Raw genomic sequence first — 17,063 nt, 5'->3', positions numbered from 1 at the left:
ACACACACACACACACACACACACACACACACACACACACACACACACACACACACACACTTGTTTTTACATCCTTGTGGGGCCCGTCCATTGACTTCCATTCATATTTTGGTAATTTTATATCCTAACCCTGACCTACCAATCCTAAACCTAACCTCACAGGTACCTACCTGACCCTAAAACTAACCTAAACTCAATTCACACCTTGGTCCTAAACCCAACCCCCCACCCCTCCACCCAAAATCAGCCTCTGAAGTTGTGGGGCCCAAGAGCACTCGGTCCCCATGAGGATGCATTTTCCTTAAAACTGGGCCCCACGATGTAGGAAAAACAAGGGCACACACACACAAGTTTGCACAGCTATCYAATTGGGGACATTCCATTGACTTCCATTACATTCCTACAGCCTAACCCTGACCACAAACCCTAAGGCTAACCTCACAGGTACCTACCTGACCCTAAAGCTAACCTAAACTCAATTCACACCTTGGTCCTAAACCCAACCCCCAACCCACCAATGGCATTTAAACCAAATGGGGACTCGACTTTTGTCCCCAAATGCACCAGTTATATATAGGCATTTTGTATTAAATTTGCCCCAAATGTCACCAGAAACAACCCCTCCCACACACACACACACACACGCACACACACAGCAAAACCATTATAGTTGTTTTGCCTTCAGCAACAGGCAATAAGAATAAGACAAACATGCCAGCATATACTATAAAGGAACTATTCCAATTGGCACAAGGCTTCCATGTTTCTACACCTCATCTTCATCGTGCCGTACATCACTGACAGTTTACATGTGTGATGCAAGAAAACACAAAATAACAAACAAAATAACAACAGTGTGTTGTGGAAGTGGGTTCCTGTGTTGAAAAAATAACCAGTAGCAACTTTCTGCATAAAAGTCTCCCAGAAGGCAATAATGAGAACACTTATAACTTATTTAGCATTGGGGGTGGGGGTGGGGGAGTAAATGCAGAAATGGAAAATTAGATAAGAAAAAAAATTAACAAACAAAAAATAAATTCAGAGAAAAGACAAAAGTATGAATTTACCAGAATTTGTGTCTCAGTTTTTAAGTTTTGGGGCTGAATTCTGGTCAAGCTGTTCTTCAGGTTTCCCACACTGGCTCGTTCTTTACTTACATGAGTGACGAGCAACAGAAACTCCTGCCTCCAGCTTTGGTTGTCACTGACAGGCAGGGTGTAATGACATACAAACTCTGAAGAAAAATTAAATCGATTTAAAACAGACAGAAAAATTTGACAAACAGTTAAGCTATATTTGCTCACAGGTTTCCAGTTTTTCTTCGATCTGGAGATTTGTTTGCTTTCACTTGGAGGTTTCATCTTTCTGTTTCTCACAGACATGTTGTCCCTGTAATTCTCGAACTTTCACCTCATTATCAACCGGCTCTTGTTTGCCACAAAACTCTGTTGCAGCGCAGGCAGAAGGGATTCTAATCAGAAAGAAAAAGAACTCTTTGACTTAGGCTGACATGACAGAGCTGGTTGTGGTAAATACGGTTAGCATCTGTCACACAGTCTCAAAGTTGACTCTCCTTTCTCCTCATTCATGAAACAGTGAAGAATAAAACAGATAATAAAATACAGTGAAAATTAAAAATACAGTTTGATTGATGTGTATAGGCCTCTGTTTGAACAATTCATTTACTCTCACTGACTGCTGAAATTACTTTTACAGAACTGTCTGTGCTCATAAAGTTAATTAAAAGTCTCTTTACACAAAAACTCAAAGCCTTTAAACTGAAACTCATGTTGGAGTTTAAGGATTTGCTGCGTAGATGGTAAGACTATACCAGAGGGAAAAGGAAAATATGTACAAACAGTATGTAACAAATCATATATTATATAAAACACACACTCCCACGTTTCTAACAGCAGATCACAATGATGCTTTGCCACAATCATGAAACAAAATATTAGTAAACATTCATCATGATTTTTTTGCCATATCGCACATTCCTAGCAGCCACACACCAGAATAGAAGCTGGTACCTTACTTATATTTCAGCAGCTCACGAGTCAAATGGATGGATGGAGAGTATTTCTAAGTCCCCTCTTCATGTCACAATGGCCTAGCATGCATGAAGACTTCTGCCCTTTTCTCTTCACTTTAAGATTAGAACTGTTGGTAACTTTGACAGAACATGACTTCAGGAATCACCAGGCTGTCCCTTAGCTCCTCAGAATAACATGACTCCTCTAAGTGCTCCTGAATGAAGACGCTTTTTAGCCTCTTTGTTATAAACTTGAGAGATGAGAGTCTTTTCTCTCGGGAAATGTAAACTACATACTGTATTGTGGTACAGATTAAACTACTTCAACAATAGTTTATTGATGGTATATGTGAGTTTGAATATGGCACATTAAATTTAAAAACATTGGATTTTATAAAAGTTTTATTCTGAATAACGTAATAGAACCATGTCAATCTTTAATTTATAAAACATTATCATCAGAGGCCTCAAAACATAAAGATTTGATGCAGAATGTGGGATCAGTTTGGCGTTTATGTGTTTTAAACTGTAAATAGTTCATTCTGGGGTTTTTTTTATTTCTAACTAACAAATTAACACTGTCTCCTTCAGTTACTGGTTTTGTGAAGTTTCACAAAAGCTGAAGCCTGAAGAAGGCCCAGAGAAGCTGAAACGTCATTGATGAACACATGTCTTTACATGTGTGTCAAGTGGCGTCATTAAGAACAAGTAAAGAAGACATAAAAGTCACAATGAAGAACAAATAAGAACAAACAGAGAATAATTAAGCTACAAGAAACAGAAAAAAGAAGCTCAAACTAATTTATTTGAATGTAAGGGCAAAAAGAAAGACATCAGCAGACTAAAAACTACTAAGACTTAGTGCCTATTTTTTAAACTGAACCAGAGTGTGGTGCTTGGTGACAAAGAACAAATGTTGCTGCGATGGACACAAGTTTTGTTTGATTCTACAGACACATTTTCACCTCTGGTTTTCATTTCTGAGCTTTTTATCCTTTCAAGCGCTGTACGTGTTTCCCACAATTGCTCCAATTACTTTTTTATTTGAAACTGAGCCTTTGTGCTTCTCAGAGAAAGTTATTTTTTCCTTTTTAAAAAGGCTTTTGATCTCAACGTTATGGAAGAAATCCAAAAAACTTACGAAACCAAAAAGGGTTCAGCTGAGAGTTTGTTTGGATTTGTTAAATGTGATAAAATGGTAATAAAGTAATGTACAGTGTGTCAAACAGTTTAATTAGTGTTTTTGAATTCGTTTTTTCGGACTCCAGCTGTTTAAAAGACGCCACTGAATCTCTTGATTGGTCCTCTCAAACGCAAACACTTATGTTTTTTTTATTGTGGGTGTGTTGTTTGTCTGCACAGTTATTAAAATATCTTATACACCAATGGAATATATTATTGAAACTTTTAGACTCAACTTCATTCAACATAGCTGCCACATCCAAACAACAAATAAAAAATGACTATAACTCAGCTAGTTTTAGAGGTATCCAGCTAAAATTGTCGTACCAATTTAATACACAAAGTGCTTCCCAATGCACATTATTCTGCTTAAAACTAGAATTACCTGTTGGTGTCAACTTTGTTTGTCTGTTAGCAAAAAATCTCATGAACACCCGGATGAAACTCTCAGAAAAAAAACTGGATGTACATCTATAACTTTACATTTTGGACTAACTTCAATTATAGATGACCATAGTAACCAACATTAATCAGCACAAAAATGGCTATAGCTCTGTTTATTTTACAAATACTGAACTACGATTTGGTGTGGTAGCTGAGTCATCCCAGTCTGTGTACATTTTGGTCATTTGATCTTTGTTTTTAAACACATTTATTGAAATCTGAACTATTAATGGTTATTCTATTTTCATTTATACTCCAGAAATGGGAAAACATGTCAAACTGGAAGCTAACACTGTTGTTATCAGACAATTTAAGGTGGAGCTAGTTAAATAACTTTTTAGTTACTACCTGTAAGCTTCCTGTGAATAAATAAATGCCAGCCACCTATGTCTGCATTTCTTTAACTTACTGCAGACTGTACTTTTTATTAGTATAGCTAGTCTAGCTAATTTCTTAAAAAACAGACCTTAAATAGTCTGGCAATAGAATGAGTAAATATGTTATAACTAGCTAACCAGGCAGCAATAAATAAACACTAGCCAACTAATTTGACATTTCTTTAGCAGATGTTCAGTGGACAGTTTGTTTATCACTGATGTTATGAACTGTTTCCTGGAGCTTCTGGTGCTATTAGCTCATGAAGCCTTTCTCCAAGAAGGCAATGTTAAGGAACTGAAAGCCGCAGCAGGTTCAGCAGGACAGCACTGAGTTGACTTGGCAACGGTTTTAAACCTTTGTTGTCTGTCTGTCTGTTTTCTTCCGCTTTTGGTTTGACGGGGCAGCAGCCTAAGCAGAGAGACCCAGACTTCCCTCCCCCAGCCACTTGGGCCAGCTCATCTGGGGGAATCCCAAGGCGTTCCCAGGCCAGCAGAGAAACATAGTCCCTCCAGCGTGTCCTGGGTCTTCCTCTGGGCCTCCTCCCGGTGGGACGTGCCTGGAACACCTCACCAGGGAGGCGTCCAGGAGGCATCCTAACCAGATGCCCGAGCCACCTCAACTGGCTCCTCTCGATGTGGAGGAGCAGCGGCTCTATTCTGAGTCCTTCCCGGATGACTGAGCTTCTCACCCTATCTCTAAGGGAGAGTCCAGCCACCCTGCGGAGGAAACTCATTTTGGCCGCTTGTATCTGTGATCTCGTTCTTTTGGTCACTACCCAAAGCTCGTGACCATAGATGAGGGTAGGAACGTAGACCGATCAGTAAACCAAGAGCTTTGCCTTACAGCTCAGCTGTCGCTTCACCACGACAGACCGGTACAGCGCCCGCATCACTGCAGATGCAGCACCAATCCACCTGTTGATCTCCCGCTCCATTCTTCCTTCATTCGTGAACAAAACCCCAAGATACTTGAACTCCTCCACTTGGAGCAGGACCTCCTCCCTGACCCGGAGGAGGCACTCTACACTTTTCCGGCTCAAGACCGTGGTCTCGGATTTGGAGGCACTGATCCTCATCCCAGTCGCTTCACACTCGGCTGCGAACCGCTCCAGTGAGAGCTGGAGATCAGGATCTGCTGAAGCCAATTGGACCACGGAGAGACCTTTAGGGTAACAAAAATAAAAAGATGGTCCTCTGTTTATCCATTTTTTTGAGTATAAAATAAAAAAGAGTAATTGTCCGTTTTCCTTTTTCTATATCTGTATTAAAAACAATAAAGAATGACTAAAAAGTACACGGACCCAGATTGCAAATAACCCCATTTACAAAGTTTGACTAAAACAACTTTTACTACATCAGTTTTTCCTTCCATGGTTTGTTTTTGTTCTCAGTTCAAATGGAAATAACACAGTCATCTATAGCAGTGGTCCCCAAACTATGGCCCGCAGGCCGGATCCGGCCCGCCTCCCCATTTGGTCCAGCCCCCAGAACAATACCAGAGAGCATTTAGTTTTTTTTTTTCATATATGTGTATTTCTATTTGATTATAAAGTTGGACTTTTGCAATAAAATGTTCCTTAGTTATGAACTATTTTCATTATTAACTATTATTAGTTAGTAACTATTTCACACATAAACACATATAACGTGACATTCTGTTCCACCCTTCAGCAGTCTGTGCCCCTATCTGGCAACCCCCAGAAAAAAATCCCAAACCCGCCCCTCTCAAAGAGATAACAGAATAATGGTGAAAAGATTAGGTAAGAGAAAAATTGATTCAGAATGCAGGGTATTTAAGCTGCAGTGGACAAACAATAACTTTTTGTTCATCTGTCAAGAGGCGGTGGCGGTATTCAAAGAATACAATCTGTGGCGACACTATGAATCCCGTCACAAAGACAAGTATGATAGCTTGCAAGGCCAAATGAGAGCAAACAAATTCTCAAAGCTAAAAGATGGACTGTTAGCTCAGCAGAATACATACTGTGAAGAACCCAGAGAGGGTTATTTGATTGTACTTTCTGGAAAACAATAAACTTTTACATTTAGGCACTCCTGCAATAGTCACACTTTTTCTGTTACAAACTGACTCCGGCCCCCCACCAGAGAAGGGAAAAGTTATGTGACCCTTACAGGAAAAAGTTTGGGGACCCCTGATCTATAGGAAAGAAAACAACTACAATCATCTGGTTATCAGAATTTCATTTTCTGTCTGTTTGAAATGTTGACATTTTCATGATTTTTTTTCACTGCACATTTCCTATTTGAACTGTGCTTAATTTCTGCCTGCAGTCAGGTACATGGAGCTGCTCCTGTGCTAGCCTAAAGCTAAAAGGAGCAAAATACTAGCTAAAAAGTAACAACATGCTAACTACAAGCCAAAAAGTGACACGATGGTAGTTAATAGTTAAATGTAACAGAGAATCAGCACTCAGGTCAGTAGAAATCTGGAAAAATAGGATGGTAACACTTTGGTTACTGTGGTGTCTCTTTGAGCTGTGACAAGTTGGTCATCTGCTGTCATGTCTCCCAATGTGTCCAGGGTTCTCAGCTTCCTCATGAGTCCCTGTGTCTTAAATTTTAAACATGTTCTAAACATTTGTGCAATAAATTTTCTTGTGAAACCCTTACAAACACTTTCGAAGAGTGTTGGAGCTGTACGTTGACAGCTGCACAGCAACTCTCCTGACTGAAAACATATGAGACCAATGTTCAGAAAAAACTGATCCAAATCTGCCTATCATCATTTCAAAAGTGTGCTCCTGTCGATTAAAACATAAACACGGGCCTGGATGTAAGGCAACATGTGCAGAGGTGTGCAGTGAATTATTGTGCACAGACAAAAATGTAGTTTTGTTCATTTGGTCACAATCACTGAGATTGCAATAAAAACAGTCACAGTTTGTTGCAATGATCCCTCAATTCTGAGTCACCAGCTAGTGCCCAACAGTTGCAGCTCAGTGAGGGACCGGCTCAAGATCAGGACAGAGGACATGAGAGAGGAGGAGAGCCGAAGGAAGAGAAATTAGGATGACATATGGTCCTACTGCTCACTTTCTGAAAACCAGGTGTCTGCACCTTCACTCACCAACACTCATACACACACTTGACTCTAAAAACCACATAAATATCCTTTGGGCCATCTGAGGCAGATGGTATGGTGCGTGTTAATCCCTCACCTCCCTCCTGAACTGACCCTGCCACAAACTGTAAACACAGTGGCAGACTGCCAGAAATTCTCCAAAGACGTTGGAGGGTGAATACTAAAGCAAACTGTAACCAGGAGTTGACTCTGCCATCTCTAAGCAGCCAAGCCAATAAATGCTCTGCCTGTTTTTCCTCCCCCAGGTGTGTACACCATGTCTGTGTCAGAGGACAAAGTACCAGGAGAGGAGGTTGGACGTCTGAAGGCCAAAGACCCAGATCTGGAAGACAACGGACTTGTGAACTATCGTTTAATAGATGGAGATGGAATAAACATGTTTGAACTGACAACAGACTCAGAAACCAGAGAGGCTGTCATTAAACTGAAGAAGGTAAGAAATGCTGGACAAAGGCTAAATGTCTAAAAGCTCTGCTGGCGGGCTTTGGTTCTGACACAAAATGGTGGTGGGGGGGGGGGGGGTAATGTAGCACAATTGTCTGTGGGAGGAAACCAGAGAAAACCCACACATGCATGGAAATAACATTCAAACTCTACCCAGAAACATCCCTGGCTGGGATTTGATCTTGCAACCTTCTTGCAGCAGGCAACACCCTACAGCCTGCACTGGGAAGTCATTTGATGTAAAGGTGTTGTGAAGCTTATTTGGGTCTTGTGGACCTTGGACTTGGTCTTGTCCCATGCGGTGAAGCAGTGACTCATTACACTCCTAACTGATACATATTTACACTCAGATTTGTTGAGTTAGGTATAAACTGTTAAAAAAGGTTCAACTATAAAAGCTGAAGATTCAGGCTTGAAGCAGCATCCAGAGTGTGAACACCTGGCCCCCACAGGAATCATGGTTCAGCCTCAGAGTTTATCTCAGTCCCACATGCAGGTTTACAGGCAGGCTTTTCTTTTAGACCCACCTGTAATTATTAGCTGACTAATGTGTGTTTGAGCTGCTGATAATAAAATAAACTTTTTGTTTCAGCAGAGCATCAACCTTAAAGTTTTTGAAGGTGGCCGTGATTCAAACTTAGTTTCAGTCAACCTGTTAGATTTTTGGCTTATTTTGCTTTGCTAGATAAAAAAACAGAAAACAATGTGAATCAGAGCTGCTTTATTGTTAAATCATCTATTGTTATTAAATCAGTATGTGAACACAGAGGATGGGATCAAAGCAAACAGATGGAAATAGGCGTGTGTGAAGATGATTTATTAGAGTTGAACAGGAGCTTCAAAGCAGACGTCCATAATTCAGTTCTTCTGAGTCAAAATGATCATTTCAACTGTCTACAGTGTCGTTTCTTCTGTTATTTACATATTATTTTCCCTGTCACGTTTCCAGTTTGTGTCTTCAGATATCAGTCGTCCATTCTTTCTCAGGAAATCTGAAAAATAGTTTAAAAGAAGCTCACATCTGAGAAATTTACAGTTAAAATCACATTTTTTTTACACATAAAACAGAAAAAAATGGTCCAAACATCTGAATTTTAAGAAAAGAACCATAAATGTGGATACATTTGCAATATTTAAATTAGAAATAGTTCAAAACCATTTCAAACCTCAGTAAATTAAATAACACCAACATGGAGGCATAAGTTTTGTTCAAAAATTTAAAAAAAATGAAACTTAAAAAAGTTTTGAAACCGGAAAAAAAAATCTGAAACTGAAAAATAAGTTTGAAAGTGAAAAACTATTTTGAAACTGAAAAAAATATATATTTGAAACTGAAAAACAATGTATTATAATCTGGAAAAGTTTTAAACATATTGTCTTTTCAGTTCCAACTTTTTTTTCAGTTTCAAATTATTTTTTCAGTTTCAAACTTTTTATTTTCAGTTTCAGACTTATGACCCCAACTTAGCATGGGGGGCGGGGCCTCGGATGACAGGTGGTGCGGAATCATGATTGGCAGCTCAACATGAGCTGGACAAGGTGTTGCATTCAGGAATCACCAGCTATGAGTGGAATGTTGTCAGTCCAATAAATGTCTCTTATTAGAGGTTATCAGTTCCAAAATGTCTGCAGACAGTCCTTCCTTTACCTCCTAGTAGGTTGGAAGGCACTTATCAATCATTTGTATGCCTGATAATATACATTCAGATAATATGCTTTCAGGCTTAGTGGGTTTGGCTTCTCCCCCGGGACGTGGAGCCCAGGCGGTTTGCTCGACTCGCTTTGACCGGGGGAGGCACTCAATCTGCGGCATGGAGATCTAAGCTGTGGTTGGGGGTCACTCCAGATATTGATGCTAACAGACAGACAGTAGAGTTTTTCGGGTCTGCTCAGACGAGTTAAAAACTTTATTCAGCTGTTCTCTGCTGCGATTAACATTTCCTGAAACTATTGTGTGTTTTTAGTTCTGTTTGATGACGGGAGAGGGGAATATAATTTTTAATCTTAGACAACCAAAATCCAACTATTAAACCAGCCATGTGATTTGGTTCAAAATTCTGTCAGCCGTAGCTTCCTGAAGGTTTGTACTCTAAGGTGGATTTATTTTATTTATTTATTTTCATATTTTAAAGACAAAGAAGCCCTGAGACAGGGATTAGTCTACTCATCCCTCCCGTGTCCTCTTCTGTTGTCCAGGAGGAACGAAAGTAAACATGCGGGAATCGCTGGAGCTCTGCACGGCCAGCTCTCACTATGTCCCTGCTTACAAGGTTCAATCTGCGGCCGACTTTGCCCAAAATGTCCCAGTTGCTTCTTGGGCTTACATCTCAAAAAGTACAAAATGGATTTACATGTAAATGAAACATTCAGAAAATGTTCAATACACCACAGAGAACAACAAATTAAAGATAAAATCATTTCAGAGTGCGTGCACCGCTCCTATCTGATCCAAGAACCGCTGGAGAGCTCCGAGCAGCTGCTCTGAAGTTGTAACCCGCCTATAGGGCTTGATCTGCTGCATGACTCTGGCCAAAATGTCCCTGTTGCTTCTTGGGCTTATATCTCAAAAAGTACCAAACAGATTTAAATGAAACGTTCAGGAAATGATTATTACACTTTCAGGAAATGTTCAATGCACCATAGAGAAAAGAAGATTAAATTTTACAACATTTCAGAGCCCGAGCGCTTGCACGGCTCCCAAGAACCACTGGAGAAGAGCTCTGAGCGGCTGCTCCGAATCTGTCCCCACCTGTAGAGCTTGATCTGTGGCACAATTGCAGCCAAAATACCCCATTGCCTTTAAGGTTTAGATCTCAAAAAGTAGCGAATGTCTCATTCTCTCCAGCAGTTCTTGGGAGCCGCGCGAGAGCTCTGAAATGTTTTAATGGAGTTTAGGAAAAAGCATTTTTATTGGTGTGAATGTTATATATTTAGTTTTAGTTTTAATTTGTAAAAATGTATCTTTGACAAGAAGGAAAGATGTTATTGGTATTAAAAAGGATAAATTGTTCAAATGTCCTTAAGGGCCACTATCGCGCATGTTTTCTTATGTGTCTCCTCAAACACACCTGAATAGATAATTAAAAGACTTGTACAGAATTTGAAGAGGTGATTGAATCATTGAATCAGGTGTGATGAACCAGAGAAACACAGAGACATTCAGGACAGTGGCCCTTGAGGACCCCTGCTTTAAGTGGTGATTGTGTGAATTCAGTTTTCCTGTGTGAGCTGAACTCAGATGTTCTCATGTGCAGCAGGTTCTTTTCATGTCAACTCTACAACAAACACTGGCAACACATTTGATTAATGTAATCATTTAAAAGTTTTTTGGTCAGTTGTTCTGAAAATGCAGTTATAAACATGTGGTCTGATGTTTCTTAGTGAGCACATTTTCTGCAGTATTCTCTTTGAGTTGAACCACAATCCCACAGGTTTAAGTAAGTGTTCCTTTTCATGCTTCTTTAGGCCACCAATCATCTTTTTTTCCCAGTAAATTTAACTGACATAATCACACATGTGCACGTGTTAGAAGTGTGGCTTTTATTGATCCAGTTCAGTCCAGTCTCTCGCTTTTAGTCTGTCTAACAAGTACATTTTCTGACATGGTCTCAAACACACACACTGCTGTCAAAAACAAACATTTATCTTTTAGCTGAACTTACAAACATTCATGGAAGCATGTTGTTATCACAGCTCCTCTGAACTCCTTTAGGTACTGAAAATAAGCATGAAATGTTCATCTGAAACATAGAATTAAACCTTTGGGAAACACATTTATGGTAAATCACACGTTTATATTTGTCTTGAAACAAACCATATCTGTGTTGAGATATGGCTGAAAAGTCATAATAACAAATGCTCCGAGACTTATAGAGGAAAATCTTTTGCTGGTGTAGATTCTCTCATCCGTACACGGTGAATCCACAAAATGTTTGAAAACCAAACAACTGGACTTTTATTCTGTGGCTGAGGATGTTTTATTAATTCAGACAGAGTCTAATGCTACGTTCACACCGAACGCGTTTTGAGCTGCCAAAAAGCGCAAAACGCCTCAAGTTGAACGCACTAGTGTTCAGACCAGAACAAAAGCAGCAGCTCCTGCAGTGAGGTGTGGGAGGAGCGTCTCCTTGGTGGGTGAATAAAGATAAAATAAAAGAAAATGGCTTTGATTTATTTACTAAAAAGCAAGCGAACGTTGCGCACAGCAGATAATTATCTCACCAGATGATTTAGAGGCAATTTGTTCGGTTAGTTTCGTCACTCAAGAAGCTGCCAGCTGACGGAATTTTTTTTTGTCCCGAGCAGCTGATTCACATTGGTGCTGATATATCCTGCCAGAAAATCCAACTGCACACGGTCGATTTCAGGTAAAGAGCTCCAGTCCGTCTGTTTCGGTCTTCAGTGGGAGACACGTCGAGCGGCGAAAAGTTCAGATATTTGAACTCTGGCGGCGGCTTCCGCAGCACCACATACAGTAAGCGGAAAACGCTCTGCGCCCCTTCCGCCTATCTTGCACGCCGCCCAAAACGTACGTGACGCGACGCACGACCCTTAGAGGCGCGTCCACCATAGACTTTGCATGTGAATCAGCCTCTCCTGCCGCTCAAAATGCTTTCGGTGTGAAGTAAGAGTCATAGACCTTCATGAGAGGCCTTGTTAATGCTTAGGTTCACGTGAAGTTTAGATTAAAACTACTCGCCCCTCACAACAGAGAGTTGTTAGGCTCTTTGTTAGTCTGGCTCAGAGATGGCTTTGGTCACATGCATGAAGGTGTGATTTCCAATAGAACTGGCTGGGAATCCGGCTTAATGCTGCATTGGTGTTACATGCTTGTGATGATGGTTGAGTGGTCATGGAGGTGGGATCCAAGCGTGAAAAATAATCAAGCTCAGAATGACATCAGACTTTATTAAATCCTGTTACCAGCCCACAAAAATCTACCCCCTTCACCCATGAGTGCAGTACTTCAATATTCAGAAATCCAGAAAAGGCAGACTGGGCTTTCCTTAACGACACTGAAAGGTCTCGCGGCTGGAGGGACAGGTACCACCCTGTGAGATGAATCTTTCATCTTTTTGAGCCATTGCAGAGCCAGATGGTCCATTTCCAAGTAGAAGTGATGTTTTAACAGGTAACACTTCAGAGAACTGATCGCCAACTTTATGGCTACACACTCTTTCTCCACTGTTGAGCATCACATCTCTTGGTCCAAAGTTTTGAGCTCAGGAACACCACTGGTCTTCCTACTCCATCCACACCCTGTGAAAGCACAGCTCCGAGGCTTACTGCTGCAGCATCAGTTTGAAGATCAGGGGTGTGAGGACCAGACTCACGTGTGGCCGTCTTGAGACCCTTAAAGGATCTATCATCGTGTTTTCTTTTTTGTTGTTTGATGTAAATGTCTTCATTCATCTCCCTTCTCAAACCATCTGTCTTCTCTGTCCAGAACATGAACATGTTGGTCCTCAGCAGAGTGTCCTCTATCCCTGAGATGTTCCAATCCAATCCAGTCCAACTTTATTTGTAAAGCACTATTTTGCACCATTGTGGACCAAAGTGCTGTACAGAATCAACACAGCTCATACAAAAATAAAATCAATCACAATTAAAATAAGAATTAAAAAAATACAAAAAAAATTAAAGCAGGTAATAAACAACAAAGTAAAAACAAGGAATAAAAAACAATAAAATGCCTAAAACCTAATTTAAAATCTAGAATAAAAACAAAATTTCTACAAAAAATAAAATCTAGTATAAATTGACAACACAACCCCTTACACAGTGTCAAATGCCAAAGTAAACAAGTGGGTTTTAAGATGAGTTTTAAAAACAGCCAGTGAATAGGTCTGTCTGAGTTGGAGAGGTAGCTCGTTCCAGAGTTTAGGAGCTGCTGCAGCAAAAGATCGGTCCCCCTTGAGTTTAAGTCTGGTTTTAGGGACCCTCAGGAGCAGTTGATCAGCTGATCTGAGGGAGCGTGAGGGGTTATAGGGGTGCAGCAGGTCAGACAGGTATGGTGGGGCAAGGCCATTCAAAGATTTAAAGACAAAAGTTTTTTTAAATGGATCATATAAGGTACAGGCAGCCAGTGGAGTGAAGCTAAAATGGGAGAAATATGGTCAAATTTACATGTGCCAGTTAAAAGCCTCGCTGCTGGATGTTGGACCCTCTGCAGCCGAGCAATGGAGGACCCACCAACCCCCAGATAAATTTCATTACAGTAATCCAGTCCAGTGGTGATAAAGGCATGGATTACTGTTTCAATATGTCTTTTTGGAATTATGGGTTTTATTTTGGCTAGCTGCCTCAAATGATAAAAACTCCTTCTGACAACTGACCTAATCTGGCTGTCTAATTTAATTTCAGGATCTATTTCAACTCCCAAATTCCTCACTAACAATTTATTGTATTGAGCCAAGGAATCATAGATCTACAGGGAAGAGTGGCCAACAGTACCTCCAAAAACCATAACCTCGATCTTGGTTTCATTAAAACTCAAAAAATTTAGTCCCATCCAGGCCTTCAGATCCTCAAGACACATAAAAGTGAGTCTATTGCATATGAATTAAACTTTTTGGGAGGGACATAGATTTGGCTGTCGTCTCTGTAACAATGAAATGAAAAGAAATATCATGCCTTCTGAGAATAGAACCGAGTGGGAGCAGATACAGAAACAACAAAAGCGGGCCTGAAATTGAGCCTTGAGGGCCTCCACATAAAAGAGAAGAGGAGGACACTGATCCCTCAAGACAACACAGAAAGTTCAGTTGGACAGGTAGGACCTGAACCATTTCAAGGCAACACCCCTGATTCCCACCCACTGGTCCAGCCAAGATAACAGATTGTCATGGTCCACAGTGTCAAAAGCAGCTGTTAGGTCTAACAAGGATGACACAGTCACCTGAGTCAATAGCTAAAAAAAATCGTTAAAATATTTTAAAAGAGCTGATTCAGTGCTGTGGAGAGTTTTAAAACCAGATTGGAAAACCTTGAGAATACTATGTTCTTCAAGAAAACCAAGTAATAGATTGTACACAATTTTCTCAAGGGCTTTGAAAATAAAAGAAAGTTTGGAAATTGGCCTAAATTTAGCAAAATTAGTGGTGTCTAGTCCAGGTTTTTTAATAAGAGGTTGCACCACTGCATGTTTAAAATGATCAAGGACCACACCAGAGGACAGACTACTATTAATGAGTTCAAGACAAAATCTAGGGTGGGGAAAACCTCTTTAAAAAGTCGAGGAGGGACATCATCCTTAGGAGAACCTGAAGGTTTCAGATGAGAGACAGTCTCCTGAAGAGAAGACAGAGTCACGGGTTCAAACCTGTCAAAAACTGCACAAGCAGGGATACAAATGGAGGGATCATGAGTAGAGGGTAAAAAACTGGTCTCTAATAGTTCTGATTTTATCTATGAAAAAGTGAAGAAAGTTTTCACAAAGAACAGAGGGAATATCAATACTAGCAGACTGTGGGGGATTAAGAACCAAGTCAATTGTTGTGAATAAAACACAGGTTTGTGAGAGTTTGACTGGATGACATCAGACAGGTAAATTCTTTTTGCTTCCTTCCTTGATAATGACACCAGGAGTTCTTTAATATTTGAAGTGAGACCTTCAGCCTGTCCCTTTTCCACTTGCGCTCTGCTCTGTGGCACTCACGCCTACCAGCCCAACTCATTCTCACTCCCGTCTCGTCAACATATTGACGCTTGGTCAGGTAGCCAGCCATCTGCGTCCAGCTTCAGACGCATCGGGTATCCCCCTCGCATCAGTTTTTAACGAGATTAGGTGGAGGAGGAGGAGTGCGTTGTCGTGTTTTTTGAAAATAGTAGGAAATGTGCAAAACTAACCATCCCAGACCCTAAATTTAACTTTTATTAGCCCTATACAGCCTATCCCTGACCTTAGTACCTAAACTTAATCATTAATCCTGATCCCTCATATTAACCTCAGACCCCCAACCAAAAGACCCCTAAGTGGCGCAACCTGGAAAAACCACGGGCGGCAATGAGTGGCGCGAGGGGGGTACCCGACACGTCAAAACTGGACGCAGACGGTCCCTGACCAAGCGTCAATATATCGACGAGTCGGGAGTGAGAACGTGTTGACCAGCCTGTGTCATTTCATTCAGCCAGGGCTCAGAGTTGAGTTTAGGCTTTCTAGTCTTTACAGGAGCCACAGCGTTCCTGACAGACTGGCAGGTTGCATGAAACCAGAAACTAAAATCCTGCGTGTTGTTAAATGAAGTCTCTGAAGTGACACATTTCTGATTAAAAACAGTGGAGATGTTGGTGGACAGTTGAGACTTGTCCTGTGTCCTCTCCTCACTGCTGAACTGCAGACACACTGCTCACTTTGGAGGTTCTGTCTGAGGGTCCTGTTGGGTTTAAAATGTATTGGGGTCTTGTGTTTGGAGAAAATCCTTTCAGATATTCCAACAACAGTTCAGGTGATAGAGATGTTTTTGTATTTATTCTTCTCTCTGTTCTGTTCTGGGGTGTTTTTAGATTTCTCTGCTGATTTGACAAAAGCCAAGTTAGGACATACATAGGTCTTTGATGTGTCTCTGTTCTATTTATTTTCCTTCGGTCTTCATGGGGACATGTTCAGCCCACTGGTGTAGAGTTGTAATGACAGAAAGTTTGTGTTCAAGTGGGTGGTGAGAGTCTAACAGGAGGTTCTGATCTGTGTGCTTAGTTTCCTGTAAACCTCACTGTTGAGGCGTTTGTCTCTTTCCTCACACAGACAGTCTTAAACCACATAGAGGTTTCCCTGATGCTGTGGGAAAATCTTTTGCTGCAATAATCAATGCAAGTCTGTTTCATGATTTTTCTCCCCTCTCTCTCTCTCTCCACCGTCTTCATGAACAATTTGTTTGCAGCACTGTTCTGAGACGTATTCTTGAGACGGATGGGGCTGCCTGTCCTCTCAGCCATGAGATCAGGAATAAAGCAGGGAAATGACTCAGTGATAATATAGACTAACTCTCTGTTCTCCTCCATCATCAACAATAATTACTCTGCCCTGGATTAAAACGATGATGATGATGATGATGATGATGAGCAGTAAACCCTGACTGAAACTCTTCAAACAGATCAGTTCTGTCCAGATATTCACCCAACTCATCTGAAACTAATTTATCAAGAATTTTTGAAACAAATGTGAGACTGGATATACTGTATATCCTTTACATTTAACTACTGCACTCCCATAAACATCTTTTTTTTTTCAGATTATCTGTAATCAGTTCATGTGTTTATTAAAAATCTAAGTTCTCCATTATGACATTTCTGTTTATTTTGGGTAATACTAAGTGAATCTAATAAATTACAAAAATCTATGTTTAGTTTCTCACTTTCAACAGTTAGATGAATTTTGAAATCCAATATTATAGCTCTGCCTATATTAATCAGAAATTAAATAAAAAGTCTGACAATTCAGACAAAGCTGGTCAACAATGAACAACAAAACAGACAGTTATTT

The 17,063-nt window shown here is 40.4% G+C and overlaps 1 protein-coding gene across 1 annotated transcript in view; it reads left to right on the top strand.

Annotated features, from left to right (window-relative positions):
- cdh11 (cadherin 11, type 2, OB-cadherin (osteoblast)) overlaps positions 1–17,063 on the top strand; it is a 98,982-nt gene that overhangs the window by 58,720 nt on the left and 23,199 nt on the right. Inside the window, exon 7 of the mRNA XM_014021209.1 lies at positions 7,384–7,571. Within this exon, the coding sequence (XP_013876663.1) occupies positions 7,384–7,571 (188 nt within the window). The remainder of the gene's footprint in view (positions 1–7,383; positions 7,572–17,063) is intronic.

This window comes from Austrofundulus limnaeus, unplaced genomic scaffold (assembly GCF_001266775.1).
Source record: "Austrofundulus limnaeus strain Quisiro unplaced genomic scaffold, Austrofundulus_limnaeus-1.0 Scaffold282, whole genome shotgun sequence".
Taxonomy (NCBI): Eukaryota; Metazoa; Chordata; class Actinopteri; order Cyprinodontiformes; family Rivulidae; genus Austrofundulus; species Austrofundulus limnaeus.
This window is presented reverse-complemented; position numbering and strand designations above follow the sequence as displayed.